The sequence below is a fragment of the Diadema antillarum genome, unplaced genomic scaffold (assembly GCF_040938485.1).
Source record: "Diadema antillarum isolate AM-2024a unplaced genomic scaffold, OU_Dant_1.0 seq00001003_RagTag, whole genome shotgun sequence".
Lineage (NCBI taxonomy): Eukaryota > Metazoa > Echinodermata > Echinoidea > Diadematoida > Diadematidae > Diadema > Diadema antillarum.
Window position 1 is genome coordinate 106476 of NW_027271841.1, and position 20299 is coordinate 126774.

Below are 20299 nucleotides of genomic sequence, written 5' to 3' on the forward strand. Positions count from 1 at the left end.
AATAATAATGTCGGCCATCATCGTCACAAAGAGGGTAATAAGAGGGACATCGATGATTCAAACTCGACAATGACGTCTCTATAAGAGGCCAAGAATCACTGACTCCAGCCCTCTGATTCATCCTATGGTCCCCACAATCTGACAAACCCAACGAACTCCCATATCCGTCTTCTTTTTTCACCTCTCAACCCCAATTCTTTCCACCATCCCTTTTTGGCCTACATCTTGTACGACTCAGTGAGAATCTGAGAAAGTTTATTGCGTGGGGAAAAGAATCAAGAAAATGTAATCACAAAACTCAAGAATCTTCAAGCTTGACACATCCAATGTTGGTTCTCATTGAGCAACTGTGAAAATAGAAGTGTTTTACATAAGGAGGATTCACCGATCAAATAAGGCAGCGACGCCATCTTCAAGTGGCGTGCAAGCCTTTTCCCTTGGTGGGATTAAAATGAAGCATAAAAAAAAATAAGAATACTTCAAGCGATTGAATGAGAGGAAATTTGATTTCCTGTGAACATTTTTTTTCTCTCTCCATGTTATCGATATTAGAAATTCTCTACGGACGAACATGAATGCCAACGATGTGACAAGACTCCAGAAAGACCAAACTCGAATGACTCGCCTGGTACTTGGTGTGAAGAAAAGATCACCCAGTGCTCCTTTCATACACAGACTTCCCATCAAAGGGCGAAGTGATTACAAACAAGCTCCTTTGGTTTACAAGTGCGCGATAAACACTGCTGCTCAAGTAGCTGTCTCACTACTAAACACTACTGCAGTCTCCAGATATCATATCATATCAATTCACAAAATGACAAAAATTTACTTCAAATCCCAAGCACAAACACTAAGGCAGCCGAGCGCTTATTCTCATTATGCTGCCGGATCCGTCACCTGGAACACTCTACAACAATTAACAAAAAAAGAAGACATTTTCAAAAACACACACACACACACACACACACGCACACACACACAAACTCAAAGCCAAAATGTTCCTGTCGTAGTTTAAGACGTACTGCGTATGTTTATTCTATTTTTCTTGAAATAGCAGACCAGATAACAGATCAGTTTGCAGTATAAGCGCTTAATAAGGAACGATAGATTATTGTTCTTATTATCATTATCATGATTGAAGTAATTACAATCAAAATGATTATAATGGTAATAATGGTAATAATGATAATAATAATAATGATAATAATAATAATGGTGGTAATAATAATAATAATAATTATAATGATAATAATGATAATAATAATAATAATGATAATAATAGTTAACAACGATTATGATAATATTATTACTATTATTTCTATCATTGTTATTATTGTTATTAATATTATTATTATTATTGTTATTACTATTATTATCATTATTACCATTATCATTGTTATCAATATTATTATTATTATTATCATTATTGTTATTACTATTATTATCATTATCATCATCATCATTATCATTTTTATCAACAGACACTTTGTTTTTATTAAGTTCTTTCTGTTTTCTGTCACTGCATCGTCATTGTACAGAAAATGTAAGGTATAATGATTTATATACTAGTAGCTCTTTGCCAACCATCGGATGGTGACAACCCTTCGAAAGTATAACTTTGTCTTTTCTTCTTTTTCTTGGTGAGGGGGGGGGGTGACTGGAAGTTTTAGCGTGCATTGATATGTTGGACGAGGATCTTCAAGCATCATTACGTACATGGTAGGAGGGCACATACAAAAAGTTTCATCAAAAGGCTTTGAAATGCTAATTAAGACGGTTAAAAAATGCCGAGGGGTTTCGTTAGGGACTCGTAACCTTCCTGAAATAGCGCGAAGCACCCTGAAGTTAGAACATTCTGTGTGGTCCCGACAGCAAAATTACATATGTTGGGCAAAGAACATTTGAACGCGTACCTTCAGCTTGAATCCTTCAGTGGAATCCATTTCGCATCATCAACAACTTGTACATCAGGGCAGTACAATGCCCGTGGTGCGTACACAAATGTGCGTACCTGATTTTATTACAAGCTGCTTCCCGAAATCACCCTTTTTGTTGCGAATAATCGGTCCTTCAATTTGTTGGCTTTGCAAAGAACATTAAAATTCACTCCACCCACTGCGCTGAAAATATCACCGTTAGATAAAGTGGTATCATTTGAGTTGTCAAACGTTTACAAAGGAGAACGTTAAAAAAACCACCATCACGTGATGATGATTGTCCAATCGCTGAATGGCATTCGATTTACCCATACATAAAGACACGATGTAATGCTAACTGGTACGAGGAACAATAGATTTATTGTTTGTTTGTCTGTCTGTCTGTTTTGCGTCTTGAAAACAGCTTACCAAATGTTTATGGGCATTTCGATGTATAGCAGTCGTATGGATAATTATTTTGGTAAATTAGTTGTACCCGATCTGATACCACTGTCTTTCAATGATTTCACCTCAAGCGTGTGTGTGTGTGTGTGTGTGTGTGTGTGTGTTGTTTTTTTTAAAGCCAGAACATTCGTTTAACTCGTATTCATATAGTAACTACGCATTCTCCTGTTCACACTGATCACTGCTTATTCACATTGCAAGCACTTTGAAGTTGAAACTTTTCTTTAAAAAAACACACACACAAACTTTACACTACGAAGTTCGCATGTTTTGCATACTTTTTTTTTCAAACTAAAAAAACAAACAAAAAACTTTATGTTATTAGGTGTTCGCATGCTCTCCAAAAGAGAAAGTTGCTTGTCAACTCAGCTCAAGAGATATCTATGTATCGCCAACGATTATTCTAATGAAATTTGAATTTTGATTTCATTAAAATGTTAATTAGAACTAAAAAAGAAGTTGTCGTACCTCCTTTCACAAATTCTGACAAGGGAGGAAATGAAGATTTTTCAACGAAAGTCTAATTTGAAGCTATCCTTCGATAAAATTGGAATCATACAATTGGCTAGATTGAGCAAATGATCTCTTGGTAATGGGTAATTTGATTGGAGATAGAGGATAAAACAGCGAGGATGGGTAGCCATGCTCATGTCTATACGATGCGGTTAAAGCTTGGGTCGTTATCATTCAGGATCGCGCTCATATCGAGTAGTAATGCCCGAGACTTCGGGGTGGATAATTATTCAAAATAATATGCAATATGACACCAGACAAAAAAAAAAAATCACGTCTGCTATTATAAATCCGCATGAATCCAGCTGTACTGGAGAGGAACATGTATTGATGCTGCCACTCGATCCTTGATACAGACGAACGCGACATACTTCGTCAAAGCAGTTTATTTCCGTTGAAAAAAAAGATGAAATAAATCTTCGTCTTCAATGATCCGCTACAAGCCTCTTATCCCACAAAGATCGACGTCGAACCCACAGCTAAAGGTTAAAGGCGCATATGTTTCTGAGTTTGCTAAAAAAAACCGACAACAAACAAACGAACAAAATAAAGAAAAGTTGTCATGAAGCCTAGTTTAAGAACTCTACATGACGTGACGTGTCCCTACTGAAATCAAGTAAGATTTTCTTTTTTTTTAATAGAAACAACCTCAAATCGTGAAACTATCATCATTTCTTCCATCTGAAAGTGCCGATTTCTATCGATGTTTCATCCTCGAAATTTACAAAATGTAGTCGAATGAAAAAAAAAAAAGCTATCTATTACTATAGGCAACCAGTGCTGTTTATAAGATATTGCTGTATAAAAACAGATAGAAATAGACTGCCATTATTCCGAAGTGAGGGTTTGTCAAGAACGGAAAAAAAGAAGGTGATTATAAGCTGACACGTCCTCCAGTAGATAGGTGAAACAGCAAAAATGCTGAAATCTTCTTCAATGGTGCGATTATGTGAGCAAATATTCTGTCTACTTAGTCCGATTTATCGGTCTTCGTTTCCGAAAGATATTTTGTACCTGAAGCCTGGGATGATGGTATGGCTCAGTGAATGGCGAAACGGACTGTCAACCCGAGGTCGGTGGTTCGAGTGCCCTGGGTGCGGCGGTTGTGCGCTTATAATTATATTATAAGCAAGTCCCTTCATCCTCATTGTCTATAGTCCTGCGTAGAGGTCTTGAAGCTGTCTTACAAGAATCCATTACTTCCACGAAAAGCAAATCACGACACAAAATATGGATAATACAAATACAAAAACCTCACACAACTCTTGGCACTTTACGGCTGTAATATAATGATAACACATTTTATAGGAAAGGAAATCTGTATGTTGTTTCCTGGAGTTACAAAAGCTCCTTTAAAAGGGAAATTAAAGGAATTTTTCACCTTATGGAACGAGTGTTTGCAAAAGAAGGAATGAATTGCCGTCATTGAGAAGGAAAGTCAAGAAGATGAGGTTGAGAAGGAGAGTTCCTATCTCCGAAAGACCGATTATTGGAACAGGTAAATACAAAGATAAATTGAAATCAGTGATTAATAAAACTGAATTTGAGGGGAGCAAACCAAAGGAAAAACAAAAGAAAACAGGAGGTAAGTCAGACGTGTCCTTACATAGGGAATTGATACACTCAAGCTGTAGCTGTGTTGTTTAGAAAGATGTAGGAGATCATTTGAACCTGAGATGAGATATGGAGGGACACATTAACGAAGATAAAAAGCTGTATCATTCTTTCATCTAGTTCACTCTTATCGAGCCACTCGAGTGTGGACGGACCACACACATTTCATATCCCGTTCTGACTCAAAAAAAAAGATCACATTTGCGCATAGAATTTCTGACATTGTTCCGGCTAAGTTGGTTATAGAGTCCGCAGGATAATAGCTCGGCTACAACCTTTTCAGTTTGCGTAACCCGCTGTGATAAGTTGTGTTTTCGGAATTGATGAAGAGAAAGTGTCGAAATAAAGACGAGGAAGATATATCTTTGCATATTGACTGATATTTCGAAATTCCTATAGATTCACACAAATTTACATGTGGCTTCGTCAAATATGTGTGGATATTCGAAGACAGGAGAATTGATAAGTTGGAACAAAAAGTTTGATCAGCAACCATTTTTTTTTCCGGTATGGACGAGTGAATCTGACTGCAGAAATGTCCGTTGTAGAACTATCTTACTTAGGGGTGGACTAAATGGTAATATGATAATATTTGTAATATAATGAAATCATAATGAGTGAATTAGCTCTAAACTCATTCGTTAATTTAACCCAGACTACCTGTATTATTAAAAAAGCTAACTCTTTTTTCTTAATCTTTCTTTTTTCTATTTCGTTTACAATAAGTGATAGATAGATAGATAGATAGATAGATAGATAGATAGATAGATAGATAGATAGATAGATAACCTGTTTTAGCATTACTTTTCATCGAGCACTTTACCGGCATTTTTATTTCCTTTCCTTTTCTACATTTCTCTCAGCAAAAATCGGTCTACCTATCTTGCTATCAACTTCGTGCTCTAACTACAAATCCCTCCTGCCTGTGAGTCCGTGTGTAATAATAGTATCATTTCGTAGGCCAAGAACGCCACATCGCGCGCGAGCACAAAATGCAGAAAATGCGCTACGAGTAAGCGTTGAATCTGAGGCAATTATGCAGGAAATAATTGAAGGGCTTATGGCCTGGAGGCTCGTTGGCACTATTGGACCGATGTATCAACGAGCCCAGATATACCTGTAGTTTCGTTTGATGAAACTGAGTAAGACTTACCGTAAAACAAGACGTAACTATGACGCGCGCGTGCGCACTGGACGTTGAGTGGGTCATTTCGTTCGAATCATCAAGCAGCGCAACGACCTATAGCATTCCCGCCTGATCTCGTCGTACGGGCGAGGTTCTGTCCTCGATGGACCCCACCCATTGTGCAGTACCACAGCATTGCATGCTCTGGTTACGTCGTCTGCTACTGAGATGGTTGATGGGGACTGCAGAAGAAAGTAGAGCGGCAAATAGTCTCTCTTATACAGATTCAGAGCTTCCAAGCGTGCCGATACTTCTCTGTGAGCGAGAGAATAGATAGCTCAGTACAGGTTGATCAAGCCAGCTAAATACAGAGAAACCTTCCTAAACTCTTCAGGTGAACTGTGATATCAATCACAGAGACTCTTCAGCTTTCAATCTAATGGTCCAGATATAACGTCGAGTGCCTCCTCATTCTTTCATTTTACGAGCCAGGGACACAGAAATATACCAGAAAATCATGCGATCATTGATACAGATTTATGTTTCAAGTCAATGTCATTACACTTTTGTAAACAGAACTAGAGATCTTTGTAAAGTAAGAACCCGCATTTTTGTATTAGTACAGAATGTTCACGGTATACATACAGATTTCATGACACAGCGCAACAATAGCTATAAGTGAATGTACATCTGTACAATATGTATATGTAATTGCGCAAACAGGTGCTCCAAATATTTTGATTGGTGAAATGAAGCAAACGTATCGGTCACGTGGTTCCAAGAGATAACTAATGTTATTGTTTTGACTGGCTATCATTCATGTGCGCGGTGTTGTTTCGTTTGGTATGTAATTTGGCCTTGTCTTATCCTGCCTTATGCAAACGTGTAGGCCTACTAAGAACAATCTTTCGAGGACTATAGTGTCTTTGAGACAAAACATCGTGAGACACTTCCTTCCTGTTAGAGGAGAATACTTACAGATTGCCACGATCTTGAATTATTCCAATGAAGGAAATCTGCATGGAAGGTATAATCATCTCGTGAACGTCATAAAGAAATAACTGAAATGAGTGGCTTTATGTTGGAATATATGAATTTCATGAGGTCGGCTTGGCACCTGTATGTGCGCGGCTATTAAGCTGTTTCCTGGAGACGTTTACGAAAATAGATAAAAATTCACTCGGCTTGATGTATTACCACACAACAATGGATGAACAACAACGGCTGAATGTTTAGAATGTACTCCTATAATCATGATATTGCTTGTTGTGAAATTTCATAAGCCTTATAACGATGATTGACACTGATGATAATGAAAGAAAAATGCTATACCCAGCTTTCGTTATTTTTGAAAACTCTTGAATTCAGTGTCAGTATGTATCTCAATGTGGCAGATCACCTCTGGGAATATTCGGAAAATTCTCCTTCTGCCTTGCAGCCAGAAGTGTGATATAGATGTAACTTCTCCGACTCTGCTTACTTAATATTGAAGACAATAGCTTGATTGCCATTCTTGACCGCTATTGTCCTGGTAATTTTATATTGGTATCCGGAATGAGACCACAGAAAATCCCGCTTTAAAATGATATATTTAGGGTACTTCGCAAGCTAGAGTTTGCGTGGTAACAAACTGTTTCGTGCAGCTGGCAATTATGGCAGACCGTGTCTTGTTCCTCAGTACTTTATTTTTTGGCAGAGTCTTGTAACAGAGGAAACGAACTGTCGGTAGACAATTTTGATGCACAAACACTCGGAGATAATATCGAAAATGAAAAAGACAGACAGTCACACCTGAAAGAAAAGAAAAGAAAGCTGATTTCCTCAAACCCTTATAATGTAAACACGTTGGCTGAGTAATGTCTTATTTTTTGCTCTGTTTTTTGTTCTATCTGAGCATCCTTGACGCGGTAAATGCGAGGAACATCGTGTTTGTGTGTCTTAAATCGATGTACGTGCGTTTCGGTTAAAATATCGTGATTGTGCACGCCGATGAGCACGCTTTCATCGTACACCTGTACGACACGAACAGTAAAACCCGCTCGTGATTCATCCAGTCGCGTGAGCAAGATATAATAATGGATTAACGTACAAATCGCGGTAGCACAATGTGGGAGATATCACGTGCTATTATCTTCCGTTGGAACCTCTTTGCTTATACCCCATCGGAAGGCACTAAGAGAGCATAACTAAAATGACATGACTTTGCCGATTTCGTTCATTAAACAGTAGATAAGCTCGATATTTCATACATTATCATCGACATGTTATCAAATGGACTAGAACACGTGACTTTTACATATTTAAATTGGATGTTGGGTGTTGTGTGTGCAATTGTGTGTGCAATTGTCTTATTGTAATTCTATTTATGGATACAAATCCTTCCTCTTTTTAACCAGGAAAACCATTGAAAAAAAAACACGATTAGATCATGAAAATACGACATTACTAGTATCATTAGCCATCATAACTTTTGTGATTGTCCTGCAACAATGGTGGTAATACGGTGAAATTAACATTTTAGTAAAATCCATGATTATACTCTGTGATTTGTATTGTTCGATAAATCAAAATTTCTGAGAAAACAGAAGAAATCACACGTGTAGTCTGTACTTTTAACATCCCCTCTACAAGGGTTGAGCAGAAGAATATAATATAACCCTTGAAATGTTTTAGAACTGAACACATGTTGGATTAGCTGGAAACCAGACGTCGAGAGCTTGTAATCTATTATGAATTTTAGAATTTAAAATTTAAGTCATTTTCTGAGCAATCGTCTCTATAAAGAAACTTGTAAAAGACGATCGGAAAGTTACGAATGGAGAGTACACCAAAATGTTTCATTTGCGATGAAAATGAACATGAAATGAAACGAAAACATCCCTTTTCATAAAATGACTCGACACGCCTTGCGCAGCTGTGGACCCACGCCAACGTCCAAAGCATTGTCACAGTTTGTGGAGTGTGCGCAAGAGCAGAGCGAGCCGGGTCGGGATCTACAAAGCTCCCCGTATACAAATCTCTGCTGATCTCTCGAATCTCAACAAGTGAATCGCGACGACGAGGAGCGGGAGAAGAGGGAGAGAGCGGGGGATGGGGGGGGGGGGGGGAGGACAGGGACATCTATGGGAGAGACGAGATGAGAGGCTGGAAGCGGTGAAACATGTACACAGTACTTTAAATACGATGAAAAATAATTCAAACCTTTGGAATGAGTCAGAGCATGGAGCTCCATGGTCAGAGGTATAGGACTTGCGTGTCATTTTTAATGTATCCTCTCGCTTGTACCTCGCGTGTGATTATCAAACAGCTATACTACCAAATGTGTCTCAATTAGTAAATAATCAACACACATTAATTACCTAATTAATTTATTGTAATTTGTACTTTTTGGTATTTGAAAATAGGTTTGGATTATTATGATTCTTTTTTGGTAATATATGAATTAATTCTGGATGATATTTAATACAAATTATGTCTCAAGTGACCCACGTCTTACAAGCTCTGCTTTTAAGTGGGCCACTAACTTTTTTGTCAATCTTTCAAGTGTAGGCCTACATTGTTATCTTGTTTATCTAAAGAAATTGTGTATGTATAGTTCATTATACTTCATGATAGTTTATGATGTATTTCCTGGAAAATTATAAAATAATGATTATACATAATATTATGTACACTTTGTGTTTTTTACGTTTTTGTGAACGAATGGAATGGAAATAAATCTCAATTGAATTTAACAAATGGAAAAACTGGTGCGCATGTCTTCAGATTTTGTAAAAAAAGAGATCTTAGCAAGTCTTCATATTCGTGTAATATTGATTCACATTGCTTTATAAGATTTTTTTTCTTTGATACAGAAATTAGTCAGTCACATGCTATACGTTATATTTCAACGAATAAGTCGCTTGTTATAGACATAGAACGATTATTAACCTTTTGTTGAAAAAACAAACAACAACCATGCGTTCCAGATTCGACTCAAATGATTCTACAATGGAACAATCAAACAAAGATACACACAATAGATATTTCAGTATTATGGGAAGCATATTTCGTTCGATCGAGGCATTGAAAACGAATAAATAAATGTAAATTTGCATTTGATATAGAATATGATTGAAGATGTGAGTTCGCCGTAAATATAAATCACCATGAAGATATGTACTGCGACTGTGTGATTCCTATTGTGTCAGTTTTCAGTGGTCTCTAGACTGATAACTATAGGTAAACTATGATAACTAGGTATATGGGTTAGCTGCCAAGGCCCCTGTCAGTGTATTAATGATTATGTTCAAACTTCCAAAGCCTTTGTTTAATTCTTTGTGTAAGTTACGATGAAACTGAAGCATGATTCGTTAAAGAATCTATCCTGCCATTATGAACTGCATGGTTAACCTCACAGACCAACTCTAACGATTACACACAAGCACACACAAGAGAGCACAAACATGGCTCACACACGCACTCAGTTGATACACATCGACAACCACAATATGTTTCCCCTTTACACAAGTATGATTTCATTCGGAAAAATTACGGTGGTTTAAAGAATGGCATTTAGGATAGCCATGTACTAATGAGGGAACCAAGATCTTTGAGAAGTGTTGACAAACGTTGAAGCTTTTTTCTGAGAGAGGGGGAAAACCAAGAGCGAAAGAGACCACCCCGTGGCAGATATCAATTTTTAGCCCCGGTTTACTAATCACTGCGAAGGAAAGGAGAGACGAATTCTCGTCACAAATTGAAGATGCATGAATGTTTGCATTACATATTTCATGTCGTATTCCAGAAACCTGTAACTATAGTGCCTTATCCCTGGAAGCCGTTAACCTCTCTTTTGGTACCCTATAAATAAGATCATGCCACTCACCACATTCAAGCAGGGCGCACATAAACATCAAAAGCGATTATAGTTGATACGCTCTATAACAATAAGCGGATTATTTTATGACCAAAATATTCATGAAACTCATACTCCGTTAGAGACGACAAATGAGAGAGAGGGTGAGAAGAGAGAGAAAAACACGTTTTTTCGTTCCTTTTAGGACTGCATTTGTGTTTCCTGCTTACACTTAGTGAACCATTGTATACAACTTCTCCCCCCTGCACCGTCGTTTTGCGAGACTCGAGTCCCCAACATGCGATTACGCTCCTTTTAATAGCTCTGGCTTAGGCTCCCAATAATGGCTTCAATGGAACAAGTTAATAAGATCAATTATTGTTCTCTTTTTTATGTTGGCGCAGTGTAATAGCCTACGATAATCATCATGCGTCCACTTAACGCGTAGTCTCGATGAGTGTAAGGGCGCTATATAGCCACATTGAAACAAAGAAAGGCTAAGGAAGAACGGATGGACGTGAGACGATATAGCAAAGAGAACACGAGGAGAGGGACTCTGGATATAAAAAAAGGTATGTTGGACGAGGAAGACATATGATCATGCGTTCTTGTTCGGCTGTGTGATGACCACCAGTCATGCAGTCTTGCACCCTCTACCCTCCCCCTCCCCCTCCCCCTTCTATTCTCTAACCAGACAGCTGAAGCCTGTCTGCTATCAAGAAGAATACAAAAGAGTATAGTCAAAAAAAGGATCAGACGCCTGGTAAGTTTACTATCATTGAATGCTATTAAAATGTTTGTTTCGTGATGTCAAAAATGTATATGTCATATGATTTATGAAAAAGAACAATGTTTTCGTTCTGATCAATAAAATCCAGAAATATAAAAGAAGAAGAATACAACGATATTACAACGCTATATTGTATCATTATATTCTGCCTAAGCGTTCAACGTAGATAGTTGTATAGATGTAAAGTATTGTTGACATTCACATGATGTCGATGTTACGTTTGTAAAATGCGTGGCAGTATACGCCTTTACGCATTCCATAAATGTTTCTTCTAAGAGTACATATCTTCAAATCCTTATAAAATATATCAATTAAAACTGGTATTTAGCAAAGACATGCAGGCTTTATCCATTTCAACGCACGCAGGCTTAACATGAAAGCCATCTCGTACACGTCTGTTGACGGAAACGTATCAACCGTGCCAAAAGCAAACGGGGAGGCAGAAAAAAAAGTCACTAATAAACAAAGAGCATATTTCATTTCTACTTCGCATAATTTGCAAGTGTGCAAATAACGCTCGTCACAGTAGCACGCGTCAAAGAAAGACGATAGTTTAAAGGCGTGCCGACCGAGTGGACCTCAAGGTCTACTGATAAGAGCGAATTTTTCTTTACACGCAGTGGATAACATTTGTGTGCTGTGAATTGATTAAGGGTCATTTTATATTATACTGTGCGAGATTGAAACAAAGATCTACTAATTTTTCTTTTTCACCGACGAAGCAATTATGCTTCCCTTGTATAGCTCGTGGTTGAGATCAACTTTTTATGCTTAGTTTATTCATTGAAGTGTTGCTCCTTCGAGAAAACTTTTTATATGAAAAATAATCATTTGCAAACAACAACGGCAACAGAACAAAAAAAAACAACAACAGAGATTTCTTTACTTCCGTTTGAGGAATTACAAGTGTTGATCGCTGAAGCGCATGACTCAAGAGCCTCACAGAAATTTTGGCTCAGGCCAAGGCACAAAATGCCCTCCAGTCACCCGTGTGTTGTGTCCTAAACCGACGGCGAAGAATTCTCGCCGCGTCGACGCTCTGCCGAAGCGAGCAGCCCTCCACCACTCGTGATTCAGCGTGCCACTTCTCGTCAGCAGCGCAAGAGAGCGCCACAAATCACAAAGCCTCGAAAATAAAAAAGGAAACACACAAAACAAAGCAGAATGAGCGCAGAAATTGCGGTTTATTGCGTCGGGCCAATTCTGTCGGTGGTGGAGAAATGACATCAACGACTGTGTGTTTTTCAGACGAACACCCTCATGATGGAGTTTGAAGAGATTCGGTTCTCGCGTTTAGCTTTGTTTGATGGTTTTCCCGCGGAGCCCATTGATGTGGAATAAAACGTCTGAATTGCCACATAGTGCCACTAATCGGCGGCAGTCGTCTGTCTTTACCACCAACATGTCACCGACGACAAGACAGACATCGACACATTTCGACAAGTTCTATGACTTAAATTTGATGCAGAGCGAGGCTCGTGTTCTTGGTATGGCGAGAAACAATAAAGTTCACTTCAGTTGATAAAGGGTAAGAAAAATCGCGAATTCTCGTTCGATGAAGATTCATCCCTCCCCTCAATTTACGCAGGGCGGGCGATTTCTTCTTCTTTCTCTTTGAACGACATGTCAGAACGCATTCGTTTTCTCCGCGAGGTTTAAAACTCGATTTCGTCGCTTCTTGGCCTAATACGGACATCATTGACCTCGAACACTTCAAACAGATCCATCTTCTTTGGCAAATTTGGGCGCGGCGCTTTCAAAAAATAACGAACGAGCTACGAGGGCGATCCGTTTTACCAATGCCTCAGGAACGCGAGAAAGTGCGCGAGAACTGTCACATTCTATAGACGCATTCCAACCTGTTGCCACAACTTGGAAGAACACAAGTTGCCTCCGTTTTTTTTTCTTTTGCTGAAAACTAATTTTAAAAAAGAGAAAATCGAGGTTCTCCTCACTCTAGTGAAATGTTTTTCTGATTTTGGTAAATTTCCGTTTTGATGAGCGATTATAAAAACAAGTTTACTCTTCTCTGTAAAGTGGGCCGACTTGTATCATTCTTCCTGGTCCTCAAAAACAAAACAAAAACAAAAACAAAGACCACGGATGATTGGCCAGAACAAGCAAGATATTAGAGTTCATTTCGTATGATTGGCTCGGAATACTCGGCGCATGACTCATACGTCCGGATCCTGCAGGCTAACATGGACAGAGCAACTTGAACGTAATGTTCTCAATATCAACTCTGTCTGGCCTGCCTCGATGACATGAATGCAATACTTGTCTCGATCCGAGCCAGTAAGAAGCGATCCAGGAAAAAAAAGTATACCGAAAAATGAGAAAAAAGCACGATAATTCTCATCGGGACACATACAAACTTCCAATAATAAGCAAATTGTCAAAATCCTAGACAAACTCAAATAAGTTTCGATTCATTTCACAGACCACTTTACTACGATCAAATACACTTTTTCCCCGCCAGGGTACTGTATTTTTGTTGTTGGTTACGCATTCACAATGTGTTTGGTTTAACCCAGGCATAGGACATGCATGCCACAGGTGTAAACAACGATAAATTGCTGTTGGAGTACAAATTTACAGTGTATGCTCGATTTCCCACCGCAAACACTATTAGCTAAAGTTAACAAATCTGTATGATTAGAGAGAAGCAATGATACGAGGCACTTCTGAGGAAAAAAAGGAGGGGGGGGGGATGGGGGGAGATGAAACGATTGTATGTTGTAAATGTATATTTGTGCCCTGCAAATGGAATTGATTTATTGCAAGGCGATATCGCCTTTCAGGGCACACTTCGAGTGGAGAGAATACGGCCAAAACCCGGGCAGAATTCTTCCCGCTGTCCCCTTGTCCCACACCCGTGCGGAAAACGCCAGGATGAGCTCGGCTGACACGGCCATACTGTCTCATGTCTCCTCGATACAATACTACCCCCCCCCCTCTCTCTCTCTCTCTCCCCTTCTTTCTTTCTTTCTTTCTTTTTTTTCTTTCTTTCCTTTCGTTCTTCTCTCTCTTTCACTCTCTCTCTATCTACCTATCTACCCATATCTATCTATCTTTCTATATTATCTATCTGACGTTTTGTTCTTTCAAATACTAGTGTATCTGTTTTACTTCCCTTACGATATATCACTATCTGCCTTCTTTTTCGTTCTCCTTCATTTTCTTTTTTTTTCTTACCATCGCTCATATTTTCTCCCTTTATTTTCTGCACCACAAAGTTTACTGATTTCACGAATTTAGTCATCAGTGTGTATACATGATAGAATCCATAGCAAAAATAGCAACAAATGATATGTTTTTAAAATGATGTTAATTCAGCATCATGACAAACGTTACTTTGCATGAGAGAGGAATTTACTGGACTTCCTATTTCTTTCTTTTTCTCAAATCAGTAATCACTGCTTTTAGTTTTTGAAAAAAAAAATTAAAAAATGCTCTATAGTTTTACTGATCTCCTTCATGCTACCATAATGGGTATACACAAAGAAGAGAGAGAGAGAAAAAAAGGAAGGATTCAGATATGACGTTAAAACAGTAGACTAAGTCACTCTACTGCCCACCCCCCCCCCCCCCTTCCTCCTACTTCTCTTTGTCACTGACTGGCTGTATAATTCACACATCCTACAGTGAGTTGTGAATTCCCGCCTTTTCCAGCCTACGGGCAATCAAGAAGAAACGAAAAATCTGGCTCTGCCATTTTTCGCTGTCTACTATGTCGGAGATTTGTACATTATTTTAGAAGTGTTTTCAATAAGTCAATACATTCAAAGAAAACATTAGGACGCAACCTAAAAAAGAACCAGTAGCTGAAAAATGTTGTATTTTGTTTCTTACATTTTTGAACTGTGACCATTATTCTATCTCCACAGCTTGAGCTTTCTCTATAAGGCACAACATAGTCATGTTATTACAAGCATTCAATTCAATTCAAATCAAACTTCATTTCCAATATCACATTTTTTGTTTTCGAGATACAATTTCAAGGAAAACAAACGAACAATGTACTACAACAATCTATAAATATATACATATATGAAACTATTTTTTCAAAATAATTGTATTATTGGAAAAGAGATCCACGTGAAATACAAGCTGGTATAGAGATGTGGGCTGCTCAATAAATTGAACTTACAACATAAAATTTACATAGAACATTACAGTGAACATACTTGCATTGGATGAATCTGTCATTGTTTACTTCTTCCCACTTCTGTACTCGGCAAGGCATGGGAATTCCTGTTATACTCCTTCCAAGATTAACATCCTAGCAAAACCCAAGTCCATTACAAAAGTTATAAAAAAATACTGAAAAATATGATTTTGTGACTGTGGTTTAATAATCTGATGGTTAAGAGACATGTCGTACGAACAGACGCTATTCGAGAGTAAACTTTTGATTTGATGATTCTTTAATTCATGTTCTGCCTTGAAGTAGATTGCGACCTATGATTATGCAACACAGAAACACAAAATATGCATATAATGTATCACAATTAATATGGATATTTGATAAAGGAAAAAAATGCATCCTGATTATGATAACGATAGCACTAAATGCATCATCGACCGTCTATAATGTTGCATATTATCTTCTGCAGACTGCTTTGTTTTGCTTGTTTTGTTTTTGTTTGTTTGTTTGTTGTTGTTGTTTTTCGATTGGATGAGTTAATTGTTTGATTTCCCAACAAAACTTTACTTATGCTATACCGAGATGATAATCATTTCATATTTCGTGCTCATTTATCAGTTCATGAAGGAACCGAATGTAATCGACTTCCGTCAAACCAAATGGATTTCATATGAAATTATACAACTGTTCGTATCGTCTTGTCAAAGAAAAAAAAACCGAAAAAACAAACAAGCAAACAAACAAACAAACACAATGGACGAGTCACATTATGAGTAGCAATAGTGACAGAAAATGATTATTCAGGCGTTTTTATTTTGTAAGTATATCTTTATATGACTGCGAAAAAAACAATTTACGAAAAAGAATGCTACCTTAGCCATGATGGTGAATTGGTCGAGATTCATTACACGGTATTTCCTGAGCTGAGGGCTTTGAACGAGACCTTACACCTTGACCTTTGAAGCAGAGCTATCAGAATATCCATGGTGTTCTTCAGCAGGGGTCATTACGAAGAGGGAAGCCTTTTCTGAACATTTTACGGTGTTCCTGAACTTCTCATCTCCATCAACGATGTTTAAGATATCACTGAGGCGGTTATTTATAGATGACCTTGACAGATCATTTGTACATTTGAATCGAGCACTGCTTGCCTGTATATCGTTCGTTTCAATTTTAAATTGGTGATATAAATTTGAATTACAACGCTTCTAATCAGTACTTTCTCTAATATTTAGGCACGTAGTAAACTACTGTCATTCTCAGTACTATCTATTGTCTTAGAAACCTAAAAGGATAAGATAACTCTTCTCAAAGTAAATTACAGTAATCTGTAGACATTTGACAACAGAATGCTATATTCTCTATCAAGTTCTATATATACCTCGAAAGACAAACAGCACGTGACGGTGTCCTGTTTGTGAAAGCTAAACTGCATGACGACATTTCTGTGTCAGCAGCTGTTTTGGACCATTAAACCGCAATATTTACAAAACAGTTGGTCTTAAGCAAACTAGATCATCATCGCTCAACTGAATATGCTAGGAAGCATCGGAAGAGGGGACATAAAAAGGCGTAAGTCATTTTAGCTGAGATATGACAATTTGGAGCAATTTGAGTGGTTATCTATCTATATCACGTGTGTGTGTATGTATAGCTAGGTATAAATGCTTTTTATGTTGTAATCTTGCATTCGCTGAAGATGTATCATTGAAGTTATGAGACTGTGATGAGCACAGAGCGACTAAGTTTCAAATAATGTAACAGTCTAGATTACGTAGGCCTACCTGACTTATGCTGTCGGGATTTACCTACTTTTTACTTAATAATTCTTAATATGAATGAGATGAGGTAAACTGTGCACTGATTCCAATTGAAGAAATTCTGACTGTGAAAGGGATGATTCCTGTAAGTTTAAAGGTCAGTGACATGGTTACTCGTGTCGTGATAAGGTTCTTATACTGTTTATACGTTTTACCCCCTGTTGCCTTAGATGCATTCCGCTTATTGCGTCACATCGAGGCATACATTCATTTTTCCCCTTTACGTTTTTCCATTTTCTCTCTGCTTGAATTCACCATAATGTGTCTGGAGAAAAGTCTTCGTGTTTAACGATCCCCATGGAACACTAAATCTGCAACCATGCCGTGTGTGATGCGAGCATACAAAGACACAATGATATAAGACGCTGTATGAGAAACTGCGTCACGTGGTCAGGTCGGAGTGCAATGCACGAGAAGGCATTGTGGAGGCAGCCATCGTCTGTACAAGAGCTTCTTGAGATCACTCCGCTGTCTCTTCGAGATTTGTCTTCAACATTTTTCAAACCAAATTAAGAAGGATGACGAAGATGCCACGTGAGTATTGCTACCAAATTCTCTCAGCTATCGAACTTTACAAACACTATATAGATGTATCGAGTAGGAGGTGGAGATATAGGCATTGCGCAACTGAGGAATCGCCTGCCTACACTTGGCTACATTACTTCCCGTATACTGTAGAAAGAATCATAACTATCACTGTGATATACCATGAATACGGTCTTCTGAAATCACATGGTTTAAGCGATGAAAGTAATTGCGCCATCTATAACGTCTACGTTGTTGGTTTTTTTTTTTTGTTCTTTTGTTTTTTTTTTGTTTAGACCAGGAAGTTATTTTGGAGAAGAAAAGAAAAATGACGGCGACATTTTGCTCAGAAAGTCCGCTGGAGATTTCTTTGTTTTGTTTGCCATACAAAACTGGAACATGTGAGGACTGATATACGCAGAGGACATCAAGAAAAAGCTCACACACTCATAGCATGAGGTCATCTCACTAAAGAGAATATTATGCAAACATGATTTACACAACGTCTTGGTTGTTAGTCAGAGGATTCATTTTTCCCCTCCCGACAAGTCGCCCATAACAACTGACTGTCTGGGCGTCGCGCCGTTTTGCAGACGATATCGTAGATACACGGTTATACTATATCGACAGGATTTTAGCGATTATGGTTGACGTTTTACAAAGCACTATGTGTGTGATACACTGAAAAAAAAATTGAGAGTGAATATTTCAGATGTTAACGGGAAGAAAATTCAGCCTTGCTTATGGAAGAAATGTGACTGATGGAAAGAGTTTTGTGCGAAAGCCAAGACAACAGTGACTAATAGTATATCGCTGTCATCGGTTTTTACTTCTTCTTCTATTTCAGTGAGTGCAACACTATTCAGGGAAACTACTGTTTGTGTTGCATATATTTATGAGAGGATGTATTGCCTTTTATGCCGTTTATGAGTTTGATGGAAACACACATGCAAACAAGAAAAAAAAAAGAATCTCTATGAACAAGTTTCAGGACACCTCACTGTACACAGTATTTCATTCATGACTGCAGTTCGACTTTAAACACAACAGAATATCAGCGAATTTAAGGGTGCTGCAGATAAAGAGGTCATAACAACTTTTGAATTGTAGTGGTCACATTTCTGCCACAATCATTATGTGCCATTAATTCCGTGAAATGAATGTCTGTGTTTCACCTACATACCTGTTGGGCTATAACTTGCCGGTGGCGAGTTGAGCGCTTCTGCGTAATCTCGACTGCTCCCTCCTCCCGCTCCGCCACCTCCTACTCCGCCGCCTCCGCTACCCAGACTCGTGGGGATTGCGTCCAGCCCATGTCCGTTTGAGATCCTGGAAGAAATTGCACTGTTTGTTCCCGGCTCCAGGCCAACGTTGTAGGCGCTCCATCGAGGTATATTAAGGTCTGCTACTCCCATCAGACCGTGCCGAGAGTTGGGTATAAGTGAGAGATTTCGGCTCACTTCCGCGCTGTCCCCAATGCCCTGTCGCGAGTACGATTCAGGATGGTGATGTGAAGCGGCAAACTGAATTGATCCCCCGCCAGCGCTCCCCGCTGCGTTGCTCATTGCACACTGGGTTCCGGCGGCCGCTACCATCGACATCTCGGATACGTCGACTCCGCTGCGTCCCGCACAAGTCGTGCCGGCCGATGGCAAGGCAAGGGATCCCCCGTAAGTGGCGGATGAGCACGATGTGGCGTTGGCGTACGGCAACGGCAGCGCCGCTGGTGGATAGCCCGCTGCGCACATCATGGCAGAGGTGGTGACGGCTGCCGGATGCGGGTAGGGCTGGGGATGGTGGTGAGAGAGACTCGCTGTAAGCGACGCGATGGAAAAAGCTGATGCTACACCAGCAGGTTGCATGGCCAGCTAATTCTCACTTCACGTCCGCTGATGAAAATGTTTCTGCTGGCTTCTCGACTCAGGGGAAATGTGTCACAAAAGAGTCAAGCTTGTCCGATCAATGATATCTGCAGTCCACTGCAGAGAAGAGTTTGGGAAAAAAATATGCCAGGGGGTCTGTTTCTATACCTAGCGTGATTACGAGTGTAAACTACAGATGAAACCATTCGTTCATGGACTTATATTGAGACTGAATAAGTGGGTCAGTCAGGAATCATCTTCAAAAGCTACACACACATTAAGTTCCGTGAGCACGTCTTTGAGAAACAAACTCGCCGTTACTTCTGGTGTAGCACGTTGCTTTTTGTTGACTCTGTCAGGCCTACTGAAAAGGATACAGGGCCCGGGAAACAACAACACAACGTTGTGAAATCTCCCGAATAGACTTTCCGATTCAGTTCAGTTACGGCGTCACCTCTCGGCAAGACGATAGATCGAACTGTGTGATTGGTTCAGCAGCCGCCGACTTACAAACGCTTTCTTAACCCGTTTTGCAAGCGCGTCTCTAATTGGCCGACGACCAGATGAACCCGCGTGACATTACCGCCGTGGACCAGTTACCCATTAAAATCTAATATCTGCAGCGTTCCTTTGCTGGTTCCAGTGAGCATCCCTGACAAGTTGTAATTCAACAATATTTCCAGT

The 20299-nt window shown here is 39.0% G+C and overlaps 2 protein-coding genes across 2 annotated transcripts in view; both read right to left on the reverse strand.

Annotated features, from left to right (window-relative positions):
* Positions 1-14176, reverse strand: part of LOC139742509 (uncharacterized) — a 39964-nt gene extending 25788 nt beyond the window's left edge. The window contains exon 1 of the mRNA XM_071653045.1: positions 14068-14176. Within this exon, the coding sequence (XP_071509146.1) occupies positions 14068-14176 (109 nt within the window). The remainder of the gene's footprint in view (positions 1-14067) is intronic.
* A 4752-nt stretch (positions 14177-18928) lies between these two features.
* LOC139742489 (uncharacterized) lies at positions 18929-19615 on the reverse strand. The gene has a single exon (XM_071653026.1). The coding sequence runs from the start codon at positions 19613-19615 to the stop codon at positions 18929-18931; it is 687 nt and encodes a 228-aa protein (XP_071509127.1).
* Positions 19616-20299: the final 684 nt, after the last annotated feature.